This window comes from Schistocerca americana, chromosome 1 (genome assembly GCF_021461395.2).
Source record: "Schistocerca americana isolate TAMUIC-IGC-003095 chromosome 1, iqSchAmer2.1, whole genome shotgun sequence".
Lineage (NCBI taxonomy): Eukaryota > Metazoa > Arthropoda > Insecta > Orthoptera > Acrididae > Schistocerca > Schistocerca americana.
The window spans coordinates 947237655-947263024 of NC_060119.1; the positions used below are offsets into that span (position 1 = coordinate 947237655).

Sequence of the window (25370 nt, forward strand, 5' to 3'; positions counted from 1 at the left end):
GTATAGAAAACACAGTATGGTTCTTTCAGTTGTTGCTTGATGTTAGAATCAATTATCAAGTATTCTCAGGTAGTCAGCTTTTACAGGACTGAGATAGACTATTGTGGGATTTAGAGTGTAGATACCATTTGGTTTCCTAGTATTCTGCTTCTCACAGTATGTCCACATAAGTTCTTTGGATCTTCACATCCAGAAACGAAAGCACACAATTACTTTTCTGTTTCTGTATGTTTTCATGCATGATGGTGTTATACATATGGAATTTTCCCAGGTGGATCTATAATCTACATAATTCAGCTAACAGTATGGTGATAGTGATTTTTCATTAAATGTTCCATGAATATCTCTCTTACCACAGGAGTAAGGGGGAGTGCATTGCCACTTTATCTGTTTACTCATAATATGTATCACATTAGTTAAATGTGGTAGGTGGCATTCATTTCTGCATTTCCGTTGCTGTTGTTGTTGTTGTTGTTGTTGTGGTCTTCAGTCCTGAGACTGGTTTGATGCAGCTCTCCATGCTACTCTTTCCTGTGCAAGCTTCTTCATCTCCCAGTACGTACTGCAACCTACATCCTTCTGAATCTGCTTAGTGTATTCATCTCTTGGTCTCCCTCTATGATTTTTACCCTCCACTCTGCCCTCCAATACTAAATTGGTGATCCCTTGACGCCTCAGAACATGTCCTACCAACAGATCCCTTCTTCTAGTCAAGTTGTGCCACAAGCTCCTCTTCTCCCCAATTCTATTCAATACCTCCTCATTAGTTATGTGATCTACCCATCTAATCTTCAGCATTCTTCTGTAGCACCACATTTCGGAAGCTTCTATTCTCTTCTTGTCCAAACTATTTATCGTCCATGTTTCACTTCCGTACATGGCTACACTCCATACAAATACTTTCAGAAACGACTTCCTGACACTTAAATCTATACTTGATGTTAACAAATTTCTCTTCTTCAGAAACGCTTTCCTTGCCATTGCCAGTCTACATTTTATATCTTCTCTACTTCAACCATCATCAGTTATTTTGCTCCCCAAATAGCAAAACTCCTTTACTACTTTAAGTGTCTCATTTCCTAATCTAATTCCCTCAGCATCACCCGACTTAATTTGACTACATTCCATGATCCTCGCTTTGCTTTTGTTGATGTTCATCTTATATCCTCCTTTCAAGACACTGTCCATTCCATTCAACTGCTCTTCGAAGTCCTTTGCTGTCTCTGACAGAATTACAATGTCATCGGCGAACCTCAAAGTTTTTATTTCTTCTCCATGGATTTTAATACCTACTCCGAATTTTTCTTTTGTTTCTTTTACTGCTTGCTCAATATACAGATTGAATAACATTGGGGAGAGGCTACAACCCTGTCTCACTCCCCTCCCAACCGCTGCTTCCCTTTCATGCCCCTCGACTCTTATAACTGCCATCTGGTTTCTGTACAAATTGTAAATAGCCTTTCGCTCCCTGTATTTTACACCTGCCACCTTCAGAATTTGAAAGAGAGTATTCCAGTCAACATTGTCAAAAGCTTTCTCTAAGTCTACAAATGCGAGGGACGTAGTTTTGACTTTCCTTAATCTTTCTTCTAAGATAAGTTGTAGGGTCAGTATTGCCTCACGTGTTCCAATAGTTCTACGGAATCCAAAATGATCTTCCCAGAGGTAGGCTTCTACTAGTTTTTCCATTCGTCTGTAAAGAATTCGCGTTAGTATTTTGCAGCCGTGACTTATTAAACTGATAGTTCGGTAATTTTCACATCTGTCAATGCCTGCTTTCTTTGGAATTGGAATTATTATATTCTTCTTGAAGTCTGAGGGTATTTCGCCTGTCTCATACATTTTGCTCACCAGATGGTAGAGTTTTGTCAGGACTGGCTCTCCTAAGGCTGTCAGTAGTTCTAATGGAATGTTGTCTACTCCCGGGGCCTTGTTTCAACTTAGGTCTTTCAATGCTCTATCAAACTCTTCACGCAGTATGATATCTCCCATTTCATCTTCATCTACATCCTCTTCCATTTCTATAACATTGCCCTCAAGTACATCGCCCTGGTATAGACCCTCTATATACTCCTTCCACTTTCTGCTTTCCCTTCATTGCTTAGAACTGGGTTTCGATCTGAGCTCTTGATATTCATACAAGTGGTTCTCCTTTCTCCAAAGGTCTCTCTAATTTTCCTGTAGGCAGTATCTATCTTACCCCTCGTGAGAAAAGCCTCTACATTGTTACATTTGTCCTCTAGCCATGCCTGTTTAGCCATTTTGCACTTCCTGTCGATCTCATTTTTGAGATGTTTGTATTCCTTTTTGCCTGCTTCACTTACTGCATTTTTATATTTTCTCCTTTCGTCAATTAAATTCAATATTTCTTCTGTCACCCAAGGATTTCTACTAGCCCTCGTCTTTTTACCTACTTGATCCTCTGCTGCCTTCACTACTTCATCCCTCAGAGCTACCCATTCTTCTTCTACTGTATTTCTTTCCCCCATTCTTGTCAATTGTTCCCTTATGCTCTCCCTGAAACTCTGTACAACCTCTGGTTCTTTCAGTTTATCCAGGTCCCATCTCCTTAAATTCTCACCTTTTTGCAGTTTCTTCAGTTTTAATCTGCAGTTCATAACCAATAGATTGTGGTCAGAGTCCACATCTGCCCCTGGAAATGTCTTACAATTTAAAACCTGGTTCCTAAATCTCTGTCTTACCATTATATAATCTATCTGAAACCTTTTAGTATCTCCAGGGTTCTTCCATGTATACAACCTTCTTTCATGATTCTTGAACCAAGTGTTAGTTATGATTAAGTTGTGCTCTGTGCAAAATTCAACCAGGCGGTTTCCTCTTTCATTTCTTAGCCCCAATCCATATTCACCTACTATGTTTCCTTCTCTTCCTTTTCCTACTGTCGAATTCCAGTCACCCATGACTATTAAATTTTCGTCTCCCTTCACTATCTGAATAATTTCTTTTATGTCACCATACATTTCTTCAATTTCTTCTTCATCTGCAGAGCTAGTAGGCATATAGACTTGTACTACTGTCGTAGGCGTGGGCTTCGTGTCCATCTTGGCCACAACAATGTGTTCACTGTGCTGTTTGTAGTAGCTTACCCTCATTCCTATTGCTTTATTCTGTTATGTTTTTATATTGTTAAAGAAATACTTAGTGTCAAACCTGACTGTTATGTCCAAGCTCTGTACTTATTGCTCCTACACAAGATGGGGAAAATGAACAATATGCTTCACATGTGCTGCTATGTCTCTCGGTAGGTTACATGCTTTTCTGGCCAGATACTTCACAAGTTTGTAGGCAGGTAGGTGAGTTGATCACATTGTCTATAAAACTGAAGGTGGGCAGCATTCTTTATTGACTAGAGGTACTCCATATATCCTATATTGGTAATCAGTTATTTCAGCTGTATCATTGTTTAAAGTGTTCAATCATGACTTGGTTCTTGTGAACTATTAGCACTGTCTGATGATTTCTTAGCTCTTATGTAAATGGATTCATTCAGAAAATTGGTATTTTTTATCATTTTGTGTATCCTCCATTGTTCCTGAGTTGCAAAATTGAGTTTTAGTATCTTCTTAATGTACACATTCCATCTCTGTAACTGAAGAGAATGAAAATTAAATCCATTTTATATAATCACACAGAGAGATTAAGATACTAATGGCCATTTTCATTTTATGTTGTGTGATACCCATGTTGTTTCCTTTTTCCACTATGAGAATCAGTGTTAGGAGATCACAGCATAAACACAACAAATGATAAAGTTATTCAGAGATGGTACCTGAGTGCAGGAAAGGCCAGTCGTCATCAACGAGATGACAATAAAGTCAAACAGCATCTTCCATTGAAAAATGCTGGAAGCTGCAAAGCTTCACATAAAGTTAATATAATTGACATTAAAATACAGTACAGGATGGTAAAATACATCACTGTTTGTATTATGGTTTGTTTGTAGGTTTTGAAATGTCATTTTGAGTCTTTATTACTTACATGGATATTCAAAAATGTAAGAAAACAATACTGAAAAACTTTGAGGAACTGTAGAGGGGTGCCTTTAGGTAGAAATTGAGGGTAGGAACTCAATTTCATAAACATTGTTCAGTGATGCTATGGACTGCCTGGGTTGTAGGGGCACTAGGCCACCCGTTTTGCAACAGACATGAGTTTGTACATTGGCATCTCTGCCACCACTACACTTAGCAGTCTCTACAGTTTTATTCTTGTATCTGACGCCTTGCTGTCAGCCCGTTTGTGATATATCAGCTTGTGGTTTCCAGCATACAAATGGAACTTTGTTAACAGCAGCTATACATTTTGTTAATAAATGGTAATTTTGAAACAGCAAATTTAACTGTAGCACAGTATATTGCATCTGATATCTGGCCTTCAGCCAACATGAGGACCTATAACTCCCATCAGGACCTCATCTTGTTGTTCTTTGTTAATCCTTACTTGGCTGATCTTTCTTTGCATCTAATGCTGTGATTTCTGGTCTAAAAAATAACTCCTTGCACTGCATTATTATTGCTAACTGAACATCTACAATGCGATCCTGACAATCCAAGATGCATCCAGATCTTGACTCTTTCCTTGTGTGTTTCAAGTTAGCTCCTTTAATGTATTCATATAATGAATACTGTTCAGTTTTAGTTCAATGCAGGCATACTTATCATTTTACCTGTTGATGATACTTTTGATTCTAGCCGTAGGTGCTTCTGAAACTGTGCTCTGTTGTTGAAGACCAAATTGCTGCTGAATTCCAGGATGCTTTCCTCAGTAAAGGTGCTGGGCCTATTTGTTAAAGGCTCTTGGTTTCCTGCCATCCATTTGGTCCTGAATTCAGAGTACATCTGGAATGAAATTATAATTCTGTCTCCTCTTAAGGAGGTTGACATCATTTAGTTGCTTCTGCTTACTCTTCCTCAACTGTCCCTGTGTATAATAGTAAACTTTCTGTCCATGCATATCACTGATGTAATCACATAAATTTCAGCAGCTAGTGTAAATTAAATTAAAATCATTACAGGTGTAGCTCTACATCAAAATGCAAAAAAAAATATTTATTTGACTTGCTTCTTATTCTTCCTCTTGAATCCCAGGGCAGCAGTAAATACCTTTCACTTGATTCTGTAGCAGCCAAACATTGTGCTTTGCTCCAAGTTTTTCCAGCTTTCAGAGGTTCATCCTCCACCATTATTTTGCAGGTGATTATAGGTCAGGCAGCTACATCTACGTGTTACTTGTGGGTTTCAATCCAGAGGTGTCCTTGCATTAGCTCCATTTTGTTTCTGTATTGTGTGATCGATCCACATGCATTTCCTTTCCTTTATTTGCTCACGGATTGATCACTGGTGAATTATCTCCTACAGTTTGTCATCTGATATTAAATTTGGCCAACTCACATTTATAATTTGCCCAAGCCACCAGTTAATGAAGGACTTTCAGCATTTTTAGAATTGTGTTTGCTACCTGCCATATTTTACAACTGTGCAAGATTGACTGACTTTATGTTGCTTTTGAATAGTTTCAGCTTGCTCTGCTTCTCCATATTACAGGCAGCACTTCCTAGTTTTACAAAGGAGTCTACTTATTCCAATTCCTCTTCATACTCTGTTAGCTTTGCCTGTTTTTCAGGTCTGATCCTCACTTCCTTGAGTCTGGTGAACCTTTACATTTAGTCATGCAATTTCTACTTCCTCTTGCAGTCTTGCTACCTTTTCTTCCATGTCACAATGTCTTTGCAAGAACAAACAGATATCATCGGCAGAATCCAGGTCTTCAAGCCCGTCTTGCACTCTGCATTGAATACCTCTTCTTCCACCATCAGTAACTTCTGTCATTGCACTGTCCACTGTCCACTATCAACAAAAACAAAGTATTTGTCAGAATACATCAATGCCTCACTCCAGCATTTGTTTGGATAGGTTCAGTAAGTTTCCTGTATGTAGCGCTCTATATTAATATCCCTCATGCATTTCTTTAATAATATTGATAAGCTTTGAATAAAAGTCTCTCGGTGTACATGCCGCGTCAATTCAGGATAAAACTCCAAGCTTTCGACCACTACCTCTATGGTCGTCGTCAGGGCTAAAACTGGCTGTCGTGTACTGGCGAGGTTCCCACTTTTATATGCAAAGGACGGTTTCTGATTGGCTGGAATACGTCATAGCAACAGCGATATGGCGCGTAGTGAAGTGGTGCCCTCTACTTCCATAGATGTAGTTTCTATCCTACGTTGCTTGCAGCGGCATTCCTTGAATTGGGAGGTAAAGTGCAGGAAGAATTCCTCTGCGATTTTTCTTTATCCAGTGCACTCTTCCAGGTGTTGCTAAGTGCATAACCGTTGTTCCCGTTAAAGTTATTATCGCTAAGTCTAATTTCGACTGCTTCCCGGACACAGAGTCCCAGTAATTCGATGCATGGGCTATTACTCTCATTTCTTCAAATAAAATCTTATGCTTATTAAGCAGGCTATGCTCAGCCACCGCTGATTTTTTCCAAATACCTGTATTTCAGGTGGCGCTGGTGCTCGATTCAATGGTCGGCAATGGTTCTTACCGACTGGCCCACGTAATTCTTGCCACATTCGCAAGGAATACTATGAATTCCTGGCACCCTTAAGCCGATACTAATGATGGTTGGAACAGCCATGGGTTTGCCACTATCACCAGCAATAGCGAATTTTTTCATGGAGGATTTTGAAGAAAGAGCGTTGACCAGTACTCACCTCCGCACATCATGCTTCAACAGATACGTCGACGACACCTTTTTAATCTGGCCACATGGCAATGACACTCTGCAACAGTTTGTCGAACATTTGAATGGTGTACATCCAAACATAAAATTTGCAATGGAGGTAGAGAAGGAAGGGAAGTTACATTTTTTAGATGTGTTGGTGGAGCAAATACTGGATGGACGACTGGGCCATCCTGTGTACAGGAAGCCAACGCACTCAGACTTATATCTGCATAGCCATAGCTTCCATCATCCATCTCAGAAGAGAGCTATGCTGAATACTTTAGTACACAGAGCCAGGACTATTTCCGACAAGGATTACCTCGGTCCCGAGATTAACCATTTGACGACTGTTTTCAAGAGGAATGGTTATTCTGCCGGTGAAATTAAATCAGTATTGTCCAAGAAAGTAAGACACAATGCCGTCTATAAACAAGAAGAGGACCAACACATAGCACAGCTTCCATTTTGCAGTGCTACAACAAGCAGGATAGGCAGAGTCCTAAAGAGGCAAGGAATAAAACCAGTTTTTGAACCACCTAGGAAAATTAAGGAAATGTTGAGACCAGTCAAAGATAGTCTTGGCTTAAGGGTTCCAGGAATTTATAGTATTCCTTGTAAATGCGGCAAGAATTACGTGGGCCAGTCAGTAAGAACCATTGTCGACCTTTGCATCGAGCACCAGTGCCATCTGAAATACAGGTATTTGGAAAAATCAGCGGTGGCTGAGCATAGCCTGCTTAATAAGCATAAGATTTTATTTGAAGAAATGAGAGTAATAGCCCAAGTATCGAATTACAGGGACTCTGTGTCCGGGAAGCAGTCGAAATTAGACTTAGCGATAATAACTTTAACAGAGACAATGGTTAAGCACTTAGCAACACCTGGAAGAGTGCACTGGATAAAGAAAAATCGCAGAGGAAAACTTCCCGCACTTTACCTCCCGATTCAAGGGATGGCGCTGCAAGCAATGCGGGATAGAAACTACATCTATGGAAGTAGAGGGCACCACTTCACTACACGCCATATCGTTGTTGCTATGACATATTCCAGCCAATCAGAAGCCGTCCTTTGCATATAAAAGTGGGAACCTCGCCACGATAGTCAGTTTTAGCCCTGACGGCGACCATGGAGGTTGTGGTCGAAAGCTTGGAGTTTTATCCTGAATTGACGCGGCATGTGCACCAAGAGACTTTTATTCAAGAAATATGTCGCAAAAGATTTCATAGCCATATTGATAACCTTTGATGGTATTCCATATTGTTCCATGATGTGATATATATCTCTACTATTAAGAGAGTCAAATGCCTTCTCAAAATCAATAAATGTATGGTAGAGTGTGTTCTGGCAATCTGCATGAGATCAACACTACTTCAGTGCTCTCTGAATCCAGCTTGCTCTTTTCTCAACTTTGCCTCCACAGAGTCCTTAATACGATTTAGCATTAATCTACAGAGTACTTTACTTGTTACAGATATTGGCAGTTATTAAAATTGCTAGAATCGCCTTTCATGTCAATTTGATAATTAGGTCCTCTTTCCATTCCTTTGGTAGTTTCTCTTCTGTCCGTATCTTCTCAAACAATGAATGCAGTAAGTTCACAGTGGTGTCAATGTCTGCTTTAAGCACCTCAGGTGCAATATTATCAATTCCTGGGGCCTTCTCATTCTTTATGTTTGAAGACCATTTTGATTTCAACCTCAGTTGGTATGATTATATTGATTCTCTAATTGGCATCTGACACACCCCATCCAACCCCCGCCCCCTCTTTCAGTTTGCTCTCTGTTCAAAACTTCAGAAAACTTCTAATTTGGTCTTCGTCTGTCATCAAGAATCGACCCTCCTTACTTTTCATAGTTCTGTTCTTTTTGAAACTTTTTATTTTAATTTTTTATACAATGTTCTAATCAAGCTGTGTATCTCTTCGTGTGGTGGCAGAACACACACATAAAAGACTGTTGTAACTGGCAAGCTTTCAGAGCCAGTGGCTTCTTCTTCAGGCAGAAGGGTTGAAGAGGAAGGAAGAAGGGTCTAGGAAAAGGACTGGAGAGGTCTAGGAAAAGGGGTAGATTTCCAAAGTCACCCAGAACTGCAGGTCCGGGCAGACTTACTGTACGGAATGAGAAGGAAAGACTGGTTGTTGGGGACTGCATCTCGTCTGGTGCAGTCCCCTTTTCCTTCAACCTTCCTCCTTCGCCTTCAACTCTTCTGCCTGAAGGAGAAGCCACTGGCTCCGAAAGCTTGCCCATTACAATAGTCTTACATGTGTGTGTTCTGCTGCTGCTTGGTGAGTAGATTTTTTATCTATCTGGTTAAATAATTTTGTCAATAATTGATTGTTTTTGTTGTTATGTATAGTTCTTCAGCCCATTGTGAAACCTCATTGCGGTTTTCTCTGTTCTCAGAGCTTTGTTCAAGCTGCCACTCTCTCTTAACATTCTTCACACTTCTCTTTACTAGATAGTCAGCAGCTGCATACTCAGCTAGTATTCAAGTTTTCTGTTGCCTTATTTTACTCATATTTACTTTTTCCTTGATCTCCTGTCCACAGCTGATCAAATTCCATGTACCACTCACATTCCAATAGATGTCTTAACCTGAGTCCATATATCACCAATATTATTTTCATTATCTTCCTGTGTTTCTTGGAGTGCTTTATAGTGGTTCCTTAGCTCAGTATGGAATTCTTCTTGGTTTGTTGTTGTTATAAGTTTTGACGCCTGACTGGCAAAGAAGTTTTGGAAACATATCCCCATTTTCGTTCATTTCTTAGTTCCATGGACTTCCCTTACAAGCTACAGGCCTTCATTTTTGTTTCCAGTTTTTGCATTTAGGTCTCCTATGATAATCAAGATGTCTCAGTTGCTGGTTCTTTTAATGGGTCATGTAAAGTGTGGTAAAACTCATTTTTCAGTTCAAAATCTGAGGTTTCTGTAGGAGTGTGGCATTGGATAACTATGACATATTGAATGTTTGTCTTAAAGTGTGCTGTCAAGGGACAGAGCACTGTCCATGCAGGTGAGGTGGTTTGTGTGCTTTAAATACAGAGGGCCATGCTGGCCTCCCATGCTGGATTGGCTAAAGGGGAGGAGCCAGATGATGGGTGTTCCACAATGGTCCACTGGTCCATTTCTCCTATCCTAAGCCTCCCTACCATGTTCTTTTCTTGCTGTCTCAAATCATAAACAAAGTGCAGAGGGACACTTAGTTACACGGAAGCCAGACATCCTCAAGGAGTAAACCCTTAAAAGAAAATTAAGCAACTCTGGCAGCTTTGAGGTAGCAGCCCCATCACCAGACAAGGGAGCTGAGTCCCAATGACTGGGACTCCCACAAATTCATGAAAAGGCAGCCAGATGGAATCAAAGCTGACGATCTTTGGCAAAATAGTTTTCTGGACTGTCATAATTTTGAGAGAAGCCAGCAGACTTTAACAGGCTACAAAAGGGGATGTTGAGGACCATTTGGACACTCTTGCATGTGGTAAGGTGAGATGTCTACATTTTGGAGAAAACCAAACACAAGATGGCTATACCTTTTTACATGCCAGATTCACTGGAGAAGATGCAGAGCACAAAAATGAGGTTGGAGTACCAGAGGACCAAAAAGGAGCCTTCTGGAATGGAAATTGAATTCAGAAAAAAATACTGATAACACACTTCAAGACTCTATGAAATGCCTTACATACTAAAATAAACAATGTTTTGTCCTGTGTGAACAGAATGAAGAAACATAGGGGGTGGTATTCATAGACTCTGGGATTGCTGCTACATTTAGCCCATAGCAATTTGTCGATTAGCTTCTGGAGGTTAAGTTTTCTTGCTGGTAGTCATAGAAATACAATGACCGCTCTGCCTCTACTGTTCTTGTTGATGACACATGATCAGGCCAGTGTCCAGTAAGGACACCGCCTATTGACAACCTGTAGCCCATCATATTAGGTTCGCTCATGGGAGGTCTTGTTTGTACATTTTCTCACCCGATAGACATTCTGTTTCCTCACCACCCATCCAAGACAACATACCTACTCATTCCAGTTAAGCAGCAATGTTAGGAGAATATAGTATCTGCATCTGGGTGCATTTTTTATCTCCAAAACAGAACATTGCCTGAAAGTTAAGCATTTTACATCTTTGTGACAGGCCTACCCATTACTCAGTACTTCTTATATTTACAACATATGCACTGTCCTTATTCACATAATATAGTTTGTTAGGAGAGTATAGTATCCGCATCTGGGTGCATTTTTTATCTCCAAAGCAGAACAGTGCCTAAAAGTTAAGCATTTTACATCTTTGTGACAGGCCTACCCATTACTCAGCACCTTTTGTATTTACAACATATGCACTGTCCTTATTCACATAATATAGTTTATTATTTTTAATATATTAGTCAGAATTTGCATTTTGTAATCATCATTCCTTATTGTGTTCACTACTGTCATGTTTCTAACTGTGCCATGTGGTCACCCACATTGTCGTTCTAAATCCTGGTTGACCAAAATCCTTGTGTGATAGACCATGAGAGGAGTCTGTATTGCAGCCTTACTGGTTACATGTGTAACCATCCAAGCAATAGACAGAACTGTCAGTGTATTTCAACAACTGCGTGCAGGAAAACATAGCCTCCAAAAGCTAGTTGTCGGTTTGCAGTAAGTTATCGATCATTAACAAGCTTGAAAGTCCATTAACGGCCCGCCATATGCATTGTCCCCTTTTCGTGATAGACCCCTTTTCATGATAGACAATTGGTACGTTTAGGCCATTAAAAATGTAAAGTAATAATGTTGGTGGTATTATGACACTGCTAACTACCCAATAAACAGAAATACTTAATTCCAGGACAGGACAATCAGTATAAGATCTGATTGTCGCTGATGCAATACAGCTGAAACATTGGTTACTTTAATATTTTAACTGTCGTGTTGTACAGAGTGGCTTCAGGAACCGTGTGAATAATGTCTCTCAGCATTTTTCACTGTGCCTGTCTGCAACTCCACGCCTCCTCTATGTGTGTGTGTAGCAGTCCAGCCTTTCCTATTGTTGTTATTCCATCCCAGATTTTTCACATACAATTACAGTTTTATTTCATGTTGTCTGGTATTTTCAAACATTTTTGAGAAACTAGCCTTACATGTGGCACTTCCTGACAGATTTAATTCGGCAGTAGTTAGTTAGTTACAAACCTCATAGATAATTTGAATTATTCTTTTATTAAAATGATTTGGAACAAGTCAGTGTACATGATACGTATACATGATTAATGTTAACCTTAGTGAACATGTTGTGTTTTACTTTACTCGTGTAACTACACGTAAGAACTAGAATTTTTTTAAAAAATTTACAGTCTACCAGTTTTTAAATAGAAATTTTTGTGTGGAATAGGAGGAGTAGTCAAGGAGAAATAGTTCTGGGTTGGATTTAAAACTTGCTTTGCTACTTGTCAGACATTTTATGTTATTGGACAAATCATATCAAATTTTTTTGCTGCATATTGAACTTCTTCCTAGGCAATGGCAGCTTTAATAATTGGTAATAAAGGTCATTTTTTCCTTTAGTGTTATAAGTGTAGGCAGCTGTATTCTTCTCAAATTTCATTAGCAAATATGTTTATCATGATGTTCCAGGTAAAACACCTTACTACTTGAACAGGTACAAGCATAGTGACAGCAGGCAACACCACATATTATTATTACTGCTTGCTTTATTTCTTTCTCTCTTTCTATGTGAAAAGTTACCCAGAAAATTATTCCTTAAGACATTATTCAGTGAAAATGTGCAAAATATGTCAGGAGACTGGTTCATTTGTTTCCGAGACTAGCTGAACTTAATTGTTTGAGAAGCTCAGTAATATGCTTCTTCCAATCTAGGTTTTCATCAGTATGTAAAACCAAAGATTTGGAACATTCTACCTTATTTATTACCTTCTTTTCATGGGCTACATCAGTTGTTGGTATGACACTATTTGTTGCACAGAATTGAATATAGTGTTGTTTTCTTGAAATTTATAGTCCATTTTGAAAGAATTGCTTGATAATTAATAGAAAACATCAGTAACAATCTCTTCTGTGAGACATATCTATGAAAAAGGAAATATTCAAGTCACATTAGTTTGATTTTGCATCTTCCAGTATTTTGATACTTTTTTGAGAAACTAGCTTACAATAGGATACATCCTCATTCATTGTGAAGGCATCATTAAATGATCTCAAAAAAGAAGTTGTGGCAGAGTTAAACAACAAAAGCTATCATTTTGATGAAGAGTATGCTTTTACCAATGTGTTTGATTGTGTGCACTATAAAAGTCTACTTCAGACTTTAAAATTTTGAGATATTAATGACATCCTTCTCACCTAGATGGAGCTATATCTACATACAGGAAGCAGTCACATTGAAAATTGCACTATGTGGATAAAAATAAAATCAGAATAGGGCACTGTAAAGTGTGCAGACTTGCAAGGTTGGTGTTGGGTGCACTGCTGTTCCTAACCTAGATAAATGATTTTCTGATGAATTTATAAGGCCATTCAAAACCTCTATTATTTACCATTGATATCAGAATATTAATGAAGAGCTGAAATTCAGCTATCAGAGGAGCAACACAGATGAAAAACTGTATAATCATACAAAGGATTTACAGTGTACAGTTTTGTCTTCATCTTACAAAGACTCATGAAGTTTTGAGTAAATAAAAATGACTTTTTGGTATCAGAAATTGACAATTATGATCATACAATTAAGAACATAGTAGTATAACATTATTTGAGTTCTTTTTTGATATCTGCTAATTTGCACTGTGGGTAACGCATGCTACTAATGAACATGTGTATGCAGGTAGCAAAAGAACAATCTAACTTTATGAACACAATGCCCAAGCAAGTTCAACAGAAGGCAGCTTCTGAATCTATACAACTAAAAGATTGTCATGATTTGATGATAATTTGACACCATGCATAATAAATGTACAGCCCACATTCAGGCTAGCTTCTGTACCTCAAAGTACACTGTCAGTCCTAGTATGGTAGCTCTGACATACCCAGGAAACTTTTGTATGTGAACACTGTCCACAGTGGATCCACTTGCTATGGTATGGCAGTTTGAACGCAGTATTGAGGCCAAAGGTCCCAATTGGCAGGTACTGCACACTTGATGACTGGAGCTCTGACTGTGCAGACACTTGCATGGCTGGTGTTAAGCCTAGAGAACCATAGAAGGTGTGCTCTGATATCAACTGATTAGTGAGCAGCTTGACAGTGTCCCATAGGGAGCTGGCCTATGGAAGAATAATATTAAATCATGATAATGGCACATGACCCGCAGAGGTTAGCTAGTGATAATGATACCAGCATTGTATATTGTAAACGTAGCATCATGAGGTACCACGGTAGGTGCTGGGAGCATGATATGGGGTTGGGTAGCTGGCAGCTTGGAAAGACGGAAACCTGTGATACACTGTTGTGTGGTTGGCAGCTGGGTCATAAGCTCCAGCTGAGGTTACAGCATTCGTCTTTCCTACAGAGGAGATGGCAGAGCCTTCGTAATGGGGTCGGCAGCTATGACATAGGTGACAAGAGGATGACAAAAGGATGTGGCATCCCTTCTTCCGTAAGGGAGAGATGGTGTGGCACCATCGCGCAGAAGAAGCACCTCCCAAAGGAAGTGGGTTGGTGGATCCAGGAACGGGTGCCAGTGGTGGCAGAGACATGAATTCAGAATCTGGGCTGGACACTGGCTGCATATCGGTGTTCGCAAAGAAAGGGAAGGCCACACAGTGTAGATCAGGTTGGAGCAAACCTGGGAAAAAAAAATGGTTCAAATGGCTCTGAGCACTATGCGACTTAACTTCCGAGGTCATCAGTCGCCTAGAACTTAGAACTAATTAAACCTAACTAACCTAAGGACATCACACACATCCATGCCCGAGGCAGGATTCGAACCTGCGACCGTAGCGATCACGCGGTTCCAGACTGAAGCGCCTTTAACCGCACGGTCACACCGGCCGGCAAACCTGGAAAAAAAGAACTCAACAAGGTCATTGTCGAGAAAGGGCGACTGTGCTGCCAAAGGTGGCATGGCCAGGCTTGTGGCAATACTTTCCAGATGAGAGGACAGTAGCTCTGGGGAAGTCCAACTGATGTCCTGTGGAGGGTGCCCCGAATATGAGAAGCACTCATGTTGTGGGGAGTAGGAGGCATACAATTATGTGACTATCATTTATAAACATTGAAGGGTTGCAGGATTTAGTCAGCAAGTTTGTAATTTGAGTGCTGCATGCTTCATATTACAGTAATCTGTGATGAATGGACATGTGGGTTGCCTCATGACTGAAGTTTCATTATTTACAGGTTCTTCCAGTCTGGTCTTATGATAAAAGTTAATTTATGTAATATATCTTTATAAAGTATTTTGGAATAACTTGATCTATCTGCATTCTATGTGGGTATGCAGTCTCTAAAGAGTTTTTATCTAAATATTTCAGTAATACAGATATTTAACTATATTACTTTTAATAAATGATCATTTGTCACTTTGTCTGGCAAGTTATGATTCTCAAGAGATGAGGCTCTTCAATGACACCACAGCATCAGAAGCATAATTGCTAGATTTATGCAGGTCTCTTTGAGAGTTACTCTTCTCCGTACACTCAGTGAACACTGTGTAGATGCTGGCATAAATATGACTGTGAACTTTATAAGTACACAGAAGAACCACAGTCATGATGTACTTCATTTGTGGCATTTTCTATTACTGTTGTGCAGAAATCTAGAGACTTAGTCTTCAAGGCTGCAAGTGGATCTTTAAAGTCAGTAAAATGTTCAGAGTTGCAAGTTCAAACATTTGGATATACTGTACATAAGAAATGTTATATTAACATAATTATTGTGGGGGTAATTTAATGTTGTAGAAAGTATGAAATTTTAGTTTACTTTGCTCATAAAAGTTTCACAACTTTCTGTGTGCATGATTTTTTTAATTTGCATGTTTTTTTAAGTGCATGTGTTTAAGAGCATGGATTTTTATGTGCATGATTCTGTTGTGTGCATGTAATTGTGCTTGCTCGTACACATGTGATACAGAAGTGTAATGTTGTCAGCAATTACAGTAAATTATTCTTTTAACCCATATTTGATTAACAAGTATTTTATTTTGCTTTTCTATGAATAGGTGTGGACTGGAAATCTCTGACCATTCCTGCTTGCCTTCCCATCACAACGGATTATTTTCCTGATAAACGAAGCCTGCAAAATGATTATGTTGTGTCTGACTACACGCTTTTGCCTGATGATGTTAATGCTGATTTTGCTCAACAGAGGGCAATATATAGGAAACCATTAACTACACCAGAAGTGTTTCGGGAGCTTGTCTCACAGAGGCTCGCACAGGTTAGATAATTATTCAGTTTGTAATTGTTTGATTCTTAATGTTTCTTTATGCCTTGTGTACAAAATTACTAATTTTACAGTATAACTGAAAGTGATGCAGGATGTTGACTGCGTGATGGGCAGTAGTGGTCTTACCATGGAAGCACAACTGCTAGTTGACAATCTACAACTTTTTGCCAAGAACTCGATTTGCATTTCTAGTATTGATTGCTCACATTTACTTGATCCCTGAGAGCATAAGATGCTGGGAGCAGAAGCTTGTGGTCGGCTCATAGTGCATTGTTTTCTGAGACAAGCTCTGCCTCCACCTCCCAGAGCAGTCAGCTTACACATTATAAAATAAACAAATGTGCAGTAGGTTCATACATTGTAGAAATGTCACAAATGATGATGGCGAGTCACTATAAGGATCAGGTACTACCTTCTTGATCATATTTGTAAATAATAGTAACAATCACTACACACACTACATGGATCAACACTATATTCACAATGGCTATTTTTAGGGTGCACAATACTGTTATGTTGCTAATGTTGGCAGTGAGCATAAACATTCGAGAGTGGCATGAATTCAGCTGACTTCCACTGACCACAGAGAGGCCAAAATAAAGTGTGCAACCAGTTCATGCTGCTGTGGCATTTTATATCTCGTTGGGACTCATGACAGTTACTGTAGGAAAATTTCACAACTTTGCTATGAATCAATAATTATGAGCAGTCAAAAGTGGTGCAAATAAATATGGAACTACAATCTTAACTGCTTCTGCTTTCAGATGTGTGTTTCATTTAGTTACACAATGTTTGAAAGTGTTGTCATTATCCAACAGTGAATTTATTGCATCCTTTTACAATAACAGAAACTCCAGGATGGAAACGACGATCGAGAATGAAAAAACAGAACCATTCATCTGTAAGTTGCTGGTGACTGACACACAACGTACATCATCACAGAGATTGTACCAGCTTTTGAGCCTCTCCCATTTTTTAGTGTGTATGTAAGTTACACACACTTACATATGTTAAACTAGGAAAACATTGGTCGCTTGAAAACTAGTGGTGTGTCTGTGATGCTACTTATTTCTGTGTGCCATGTGTCAGTCACATACAGGTGAGTGTCTGCATTGGCCCATTTTTATCAAGAAATTATTACAGCTGGCTATTGGATTTTTAACCCTACACAAATCCTTTCATCTTTCAAAATTCACATACAAGTAACGTGAAAAATAATGACAAGAAGTGCAGAGGAGAGGAGGATACTGCATACTTACCAGTTTTTAAACCATGTGTGCCTTTTGAGCTAGACATATGGTAAGCTCCTTGGGGAGACTGTTTGCTCATGACTGACCATTTCATTTAATGAGCCTGTGGTTCCTGAACTCAGAAGCTGGTTAACACTCAGCAAGCTCTGTGCATGCTTTACTATGCACCAGGGGGTTTGACTGTAGAAGGGTATGATGTTCTTTTTTAATATGATCACTGTTAACCATTAGTGAAACATTGCCAGCTGAAGAGCTCTTTCAGACTTTACCACATGTTTGTTTGTTAGTTTGTCTGTATTGTCTTCCCATTCCCCTTGCCCATTGGGAATCATCTAAATTTTTAAATAGTTCACATATTCAGGTTCCTTTCATTACTAGCACTGGCAGTGCACATTGCAGAGACACATTCTGTTTGGCCAGAGATAACTTAGTGCTGCAGACATATTTCTCTCTCAAAAGTTTTGGTTATGATGTTCAGGCAGCTGTTGTTCACAAGATTGTGGAACTATTAACTGAATAGTTTCCTTGTATATCTTCATAAATGCTCTTAAATCTAAACAAATTTTCATTTTTCTCCTTTTATAAGACTGTGGCTATCAGTTGTCTTCTCCACAATGCATAGTTCCCCTTTTTTCTTTACCTCACAAGCTTTCAAAGAGTATCTTCCTCTCCACTCTTATTTAAATATTATTATATCATTTTCATCAAAAATAAATAATTTCATACACTTGATATATATTTTTACATGAAAAACAAACCAACAGGACCATTCAGGTGATGTTAAAATTTATTTTGCCACTATCGTAAAAATAGTGTCTCAGTTACAAGGATGTGAATATTCTGAGTGTAACTACATAGCTCAGCTGAACAGAAAAAAATATTCAGTCAATTAGCACAGAAATACAACAGTTGCCTTTGCACTTCCATGCCTTTGAGTGGCATCACTTTCTTTGAGAGAGAATTCTTGAGAGACCACTGTACCCCAGTAGACAGCAGTTGGCAGTGTAATTCATCACCTGCTTGCCCTTTGGCCTCAGCCCCTGTCACTGGTTGCATACATGATGCCTAGTTTTACTGATATCAAGTGCAACTAAGTAGGTCAGGAGTCCACTGCACGCAGGAAGTGGCTACTACACAGATAATGGAGGCTGTGTGGAGGGGACTGGGCGGCTTTTTATGTTAGAAGGCCTAGAGAAAGCGCAGAATGGGCTTCAGTGTGAAAGGATGCAGGGGAACACAAGAAGAGGGTAGACACAGGAACAGCCAATATTTCAACTTTAAAATGTTGTAGCCCTTGTTGGAAAACAACCAGAATTCCAGATGCTAATAGAAAGCACTGAATCTTAAATCATTATAGGTATGAAAAGCGATCTAAAGCTGGAAATAAGTTCAGTCAGAATTTTTACAAAGGACATAAACACGTTCAGAAAGGATAAATTAAATACCATTGGTGATGGAGTGTTTATTGCTGTTAGAAGTAATTTACCTTATAGTAGAAGTGAAGTAAATAGTTCTTGTGAGGTGGTATGGGTAGAGGTTATACTTGACAACCAGAATAAATTAATAATTGGTTCCTTTTACCAACCTGCCAATTCAGATGATACATGTGCTGAACAGTTCAAGGAAAATGGGATTGTCATTTCAAATAGCTACCCCACTTGTACAATTATAGTGGGTGGTTACTTCAATCTACCCTCGATATTTTGGCAAAAATAGATGTTTAAAGCTGGCATAGACTTAAAATGACATCCAAAATAGTACTGAATGCCTTCTCAGAAAATTATTTTGAACACCTAGTTCAAAAGCCCACTCTGAGTGTAAATGGTTGCAGAAACATGCTTAACCTCTTAGCAACAAGTAATCCTGACCAAATACGGAGCATCATGATAGATATAGGGATTAGTAACCACAAGGATGTTGTAGCTAGACTGAATACCATAACATCCAAATGCACCAAAAATAAATGTGAAATACGTCTGTTTAAAAAAGCAGATAAAAAATTGCTTGACACCTTCCTAAGAGACAGCCTTCACTCCTAATCTGACTGTAAGCTTAGACCAGATGAGGTTTTAATTCAAAGATATACAGTCAACAGCAATTGAGAGATGTATACCAAACAAACTAACAACCGATGGACTGACCCGCCATGGTACACAAAATAGGCCAGAACACTATTGCAGTAGCAATGGAAAAGTATATCAGATTTAAAAGAATGCAGAATCCCTGAGATTGGCAATGCTTTTAATAGTTTCCACAATGAAACTCTGTCTCAAAATCTGGCAGATAACCCCCAGAGATTCTGGTCATATATAAATTACACCAGTGGCAATATGCAATTAATACCTTCATTGTGCAATAACAATGGTGATGTTATTGATGACAGGGCCACTACAGCAGAGTTACTAAAGATGGTTTTCCGAAATTCCTTCACAAAAGATGATGATGTAAATATTCCAGAATTCAAATCAAGTACACTGCCAATCAGGCTCCTTTCAGAATATGCTGATGCAATAGTTCCATACTTAGCAGTTGTATACATCCATTTACTCATAGAAATATCCATACCCAAAGCCTGGAGAGTTGCAAAAATCACACCAATACCTGAGAAAGGAAATACAAGTAATCCACAGAATTACATACCCATATCAGTAACATCAATTTGCTGTAGAATTTTGGAACACATACTGTGGTTGAACATTATGAAGCACCTTTAAGAAAATGAGTTATTGACAAATAGCCAACATGGATTCAGAACATATTGTTTTTATGAAACACAACTAGCTCTTTATTCTGACAATGTAATGAATGCTATTGACAGGGGTCATAAAATTGATTTCATATTTTTCGATTTTCAGAAGGCTTTTGACTCTATTCCTAATTAAATTGGATGTTGTGTGACTGGATTTATGATTTCCTGTCATAAAGGTCACGGTTTGTAATAATTGACAGAAAGTCATTGAGTAAAACAGAAGTAATATCTGGTAATCCCTAAGGAAGTGTTGTAGGCCCTCTGTAGATCTTGATCTGCATAAACAATTTAGGAGGCAATCGAGCAGCCTTCTTGTTGTTTGCAAATGATGCTGTGGTTTACTATCATGTAAATTCAATAGATGATCAGAACAAATTGCAAAATGATTTAGACAATATGTCTGTATGGTTCAAAAAGTGGCAATTGACTCTGAATTATGAAAAATGTGAAGGCAGCCACATGAACACTAGAACAACCTGCTAAATTTCAGTTACATGATAAATCACAAAATCTACATGCTGTAAACTCAAATAAATATGTAGGGATTATAATTATGAGTAACTTAAATTGGAATGGTCTTAATAGATAATGTTGTGGGGAAATAACACCAAATAGTGTGATTTATTGGCAAATAAATATGTAGGGATTATAATTATGAGTAACTTAAATTGGAATGATCTTAATAGATAATGTTGTGGGGAAATAACACCAAATAGTGTGATTTATTGGCAGAACTCTTAGAAAATGTAACAGGTCTGCTAAAGAGACTGGTTACAGTAAGCTTGTCCACCCTCTTCTGGGTCACTGCTGTGCAGTTTGGGATTCACATCAGATAGGAGTGATGTAGGACATTGAAAAACTTCAAAGAATGGTGACTCATTTTGTATTATTGCGAAATAAGGGAAAGAGTGCCATGGGTATGATATCTTCTCATGAAATTTCAATCGATAACTTTCTCCTCAGAGTGTGAAAATATTTTGTTGGCACCCACCATCATCGGGAGAAATGGTCGTCATAATAAAATAAAAGAAATCTGAGCTCCCACAGAAAGATTGAAGTGTATGTTTTTCCCATTCACTGTTAGAGTGTGGAATGATAGAGAAGTAGCTTAAAGGTGGTTTGATGAACCATTGCTAGGCACTTATTTGTGAATTGTGGAATAATCATGTAGATGTAGACACCTCAAATGAAATAAAACAGTAAAAAGTATTAGAACAGATCTTTAATATGTAACATCAATATTACTGTTGTTGATATAAGTGGCTGCCCATTACAATACTAAACATGTTTTGGGCAAGATGTTCAGGTACCTATTGTGTATGGTACTGCAAGTATTGCAATGGAAGATGTAGTAAATAAGACAGACAGATACCCAGTTCAGTACTGCACTAAAAATGCACTGATATTACAGTAACTTTTTACAGTGATTAGCGGCCATCTTTCTTTGTTAGGTCAAGAGTGTTGGAGTATCCAGAGTTGCTGTTAAAATGTCAAGGACTCTGTTGTTGCAGTAGAAAATCATTGTTAATGCATACAGGACAGAAATAATGAACGCCATCTCAAAGGGCTGGCCCATGGGGCTTGTGTGTGATCCAGACTGGAGGCTATGTTCTAGAAGTTGCAGTGGAAGTGGCCTTGTGGTGTGTGTAGTGTATTCTTTGCTGTATGTGGTGATTTGTGATGGGCAATAAAAAATAATTGTAATAATACGTTCCATGACCTACAGGATTGATGACAGTCTTAAAGTGTTCTTAGCAACTAATGAAACTGTGAACTTACAATTGAAAAGCAAACTATCCAAGTGATGTAATGATTGAAAGACACACACTGATAACATGTCTGGGTGTTTTTCTCGATGAACATAACAACTTTACTTGCCATGTAGAGGAGGTGTCTAGAAAGGAAATAATGTTAATGCATACATTTATCAACATTACATATTGTCAGTTCTGACTTTGCTTAAAAAATACCATTTCATGTCACCAAACTATTAGCATTGCCTCTCATGTGTACAGTACAAGTGCACAACCTAGTAGATAACAGCTCATAAAATCAGATTCAGCACCCATATGAGTGCAGCATGATATGCTACTGAAATCAACGCCTGCTGCATGGAATTCTTGGGATTGTGGCCAGTATGAAAGAAGAAATACAAAATTGTATTTTGAAACTGTGAGGGAATGGATGGGACACTATCATAGGTAGAAGAGCATAGGAGATTCTCCATAACATTAGGAAGAGGTTAAGACTGAGATTCCTCAACCTGTCAGGTAGTCTGGTCCACCGTCTTACCTGTATAAAATCAAGAGAGAGTGAAATAACACATGGCCTGATGGGTGTGCAAACACACTGGAGCATACATTGTGGGACTATGAGCTCTAAAAAGAGGCATTATATCACAGTCATCAGTAAGTTATCAATCCATAAGTACTGCTGAGGAGTGAAACGACTTGATGCACCATGGACAGTATAGCAGCTGCAACATCTGATGAGGCCAAGGAAAAAATTCAACCACACAAGCAATTTGATACTTTCTCAGCCAATCAAAAATCCATGCAGGTGACTAGAACATAGTTGAAATAAGCATCCCCTGAAGGAAATCATTTGCTAAGTAATCCATTGAGTTAGTGTGTTTTCTGAAACATTGTGGTTTTTAATAGAATGGAAAAATAATAGGCATTATTACACTTCTTTTAGTGTATATTTGCCAATAGATTATACATTGTGAGTATGATTTTTGTTATTAATTTATCTTATAACTTGCCCTTAAGTTGCTGAAAACTAAGAAACCAATCTGATACGCTGAAATACGTTTCTCTGTGAGTGATTTGTACATTATTTATCTTCTGTCTTATTTGAAAATATCTGAAAACCTAGATCCCCCCCCCCCCCCCCCCCAAAAGCTTATCTTCTCATGTGAAATACTTTTCAGCAGGAAGTCCTTTTCGTCTGTGTTCCTCATATTACATAGTGCATTACATAGCATAGTAACTTTAAAAATTTAAATGTTATTTTGGCACATTTTAAATAATTATCATGTAGTGCATTTACAAACCTTTGTTTTACACAGGGCTTTCAGTTGATTGTGTTAAACAACCAGGTAACCAGTAAACAAGTTCAGACTCCAGGAAATAATGCTACCCCAGTCTCTGCAGGTATTAGTTCTGTTGTGATGACACGCACTACAGACACAATCAAAACAGAGGAGCATTTTTTGAGCATTGGTCGCATGTTTCATAAAATTTCCCTCTGTGGATCTGCAATTACTGTTACAAGATACAGGCCAAGGTAAGTAGAATACAAAGTAGAAGTTTACTCTCGCATAGAAAACAATTTGAAGTCTTTGATATAATGTACAGGAGACCCACCAAAACGAAACAAATTTTCTTTCAGTTTTTCTTAAAAGGTTGACTGCCACACAAAGGTACAAGGAAAGCACTGGTTTATTAGTATAGCATGCTTCCAAGGTTGACACATACTTGATGCAGCTGTATAAACATATTAGGGCCAATGTTTCCCATTACAGTAGAAAACTGTTGCATTGAGAACAAAATTAATTTAACACATTAAGTGACAAGACTGTTTTGTCTTGCTTATCATTTGGCCTGGTAGATAAGATTTCATCAAAATCAGTTTGTGGCAGGGGATCTGTTTATGTTACAACAAAACAGTAAAAATATTGTAGAACTATTTGATGTTTATATTCATTCAGTTTTCTGTAGTTCTTGGTCCAGTGCAGACATGCCTCTATCTTTAGTTTTGAGTGCGAAAGTGACAGTAGTGAAATTATTTCTGCTCATAGAGTGGTTGTGTTTTGGTTGGAGCATGGTACAGGACCATTGGATAAACAAAGGGTCAAGTGATTGATTGAGTTCAGTGACATTTACACAATTCACTTTTAATACACATATAACAACATATTTCGAAGCAGTATCATACGGGTAGAAAACTGTTAGAAAACAATCATTTTACAAAAAACAATAACCTACTGTTGCAAATCAGCACAGTAGCAAAATTAATTTAGATTTCAATAGCATGTGACTCTTATCCCACTGAGGTAAGAATTGGGTATTAGTTTTGGTAATACCTTAAACAATAAATTCTAGAATGACCACTGTTATTAAATTTAGAAAAAAAAAGTGAGAAGTCACTTAACCAAAAACCAACACCAGCTACCTCATACCAAGGTTTTATCTTCAAGTTATTTAATGCTGACATTTCTAAAATCTACTTTAGTTAAAAGACTTAATATTGGCCACTTGGCAATTTTACCATATTTAACAAAGAAACAATCTAACCATAAGCATTCTCTCTCTCTCTCTCTCTCTCTCTCTCTCTCTCTCTCTCTCTCTCCTCTCTCTCTCTCCCTCTCTCTCTCCCCCCCCCCCCCTCTCTCTCTCTCTCTCACTCTCGCTCTCACTCTCTCCCCAGTCATGTAGATAGATATTTAACCTTTTCTTAAAAGCAAATGTGTCATTTATTACTTTTAGCCAGAATAGGACAACATGTAAAGCAATTTATCCTGACCTGCAGTTTTAGGCTAACAGGTATTCAGAGAGTGCTCAATGGGCAATATTTAACAGGGAGGCCACAACGAATGCCTCGGTACATATTATCAAATATCAAAGGCTATAAGAAGCAGTTCCTTTCCTTATTCAACAGTTAGTTTGGATCTCTGGCAGCATGCCTTGACATCCAGTCCTTTGGCATGAACCTCAGAGCTCCTTTCAAAATACAGAATATATCATCATCTCAGATTGCACCCAGGGTTTCCACAGGTTCTGGAAATCAGGGAATATCAGAGAATTTCAAACGCATCAGGGATATCAGGGAATTTTGAAAAAACACTGAAGAATCTTGTTTTCGTGTCAGTAGATGAAATGGTTTCTTTACTGAGGCGTCACGCATCATCGCTGACTGGGTGCAGCTGAGTACATTCGTCGCTTCCCTACTTCCCTCATTACTACTGCTCCTCCTCTTCCTACCACTCACCTCAGCTTGCAGTCAGTGCTGCCACTACTTCTTGCCACTAGCCTAGCAGCTGCCTAGCAGAGGCAGGGAGGCTTGAGGAGTGGTTTGTTTGGATCTGAGACTGTAGATGCAGTGGCCAGAGACAGTGGTCATGTGTGCATGAGTTGTGTCCGAGTGATTATGTGAATGTGTGTTTGCACTTGTTTTCTGACAAAAGCTATGGCTGAAACTTTGTCAGTGTGTGTTTGACTCTTCTATGTGGCTC

At 38.6% G+C, this 25370-nt stretch overlaps 1 protein-coding gene across 7 annotated transcripts in view; it reads left to right on the forward strand.

Moving 5' to 3' along the window:
• The window catches only part of LOC124615696 (GATOR complex protein Iml1), a 597731-nt gene that overhangs the window by 237511 nt on the left and 334850 nt on the right, over positions 1-25370 (forward strand). For all 7 annotated transcript variants that reach the window (XM_047143737.1, XM_047143755.1, XM_047143765.1 and 4 more), the window contains 2 exons: positions 15909-16126; positions 23205-23422. In XM_047143737.1, coding sequence (XP_046999693.1) covers positions 15909-16126; positions 23205-23422 — 436 coding nt within the window. The remainder of the gene's footprint in view (positions 1-15908; positions 16127-23204; positions 23423-25370) is intronic.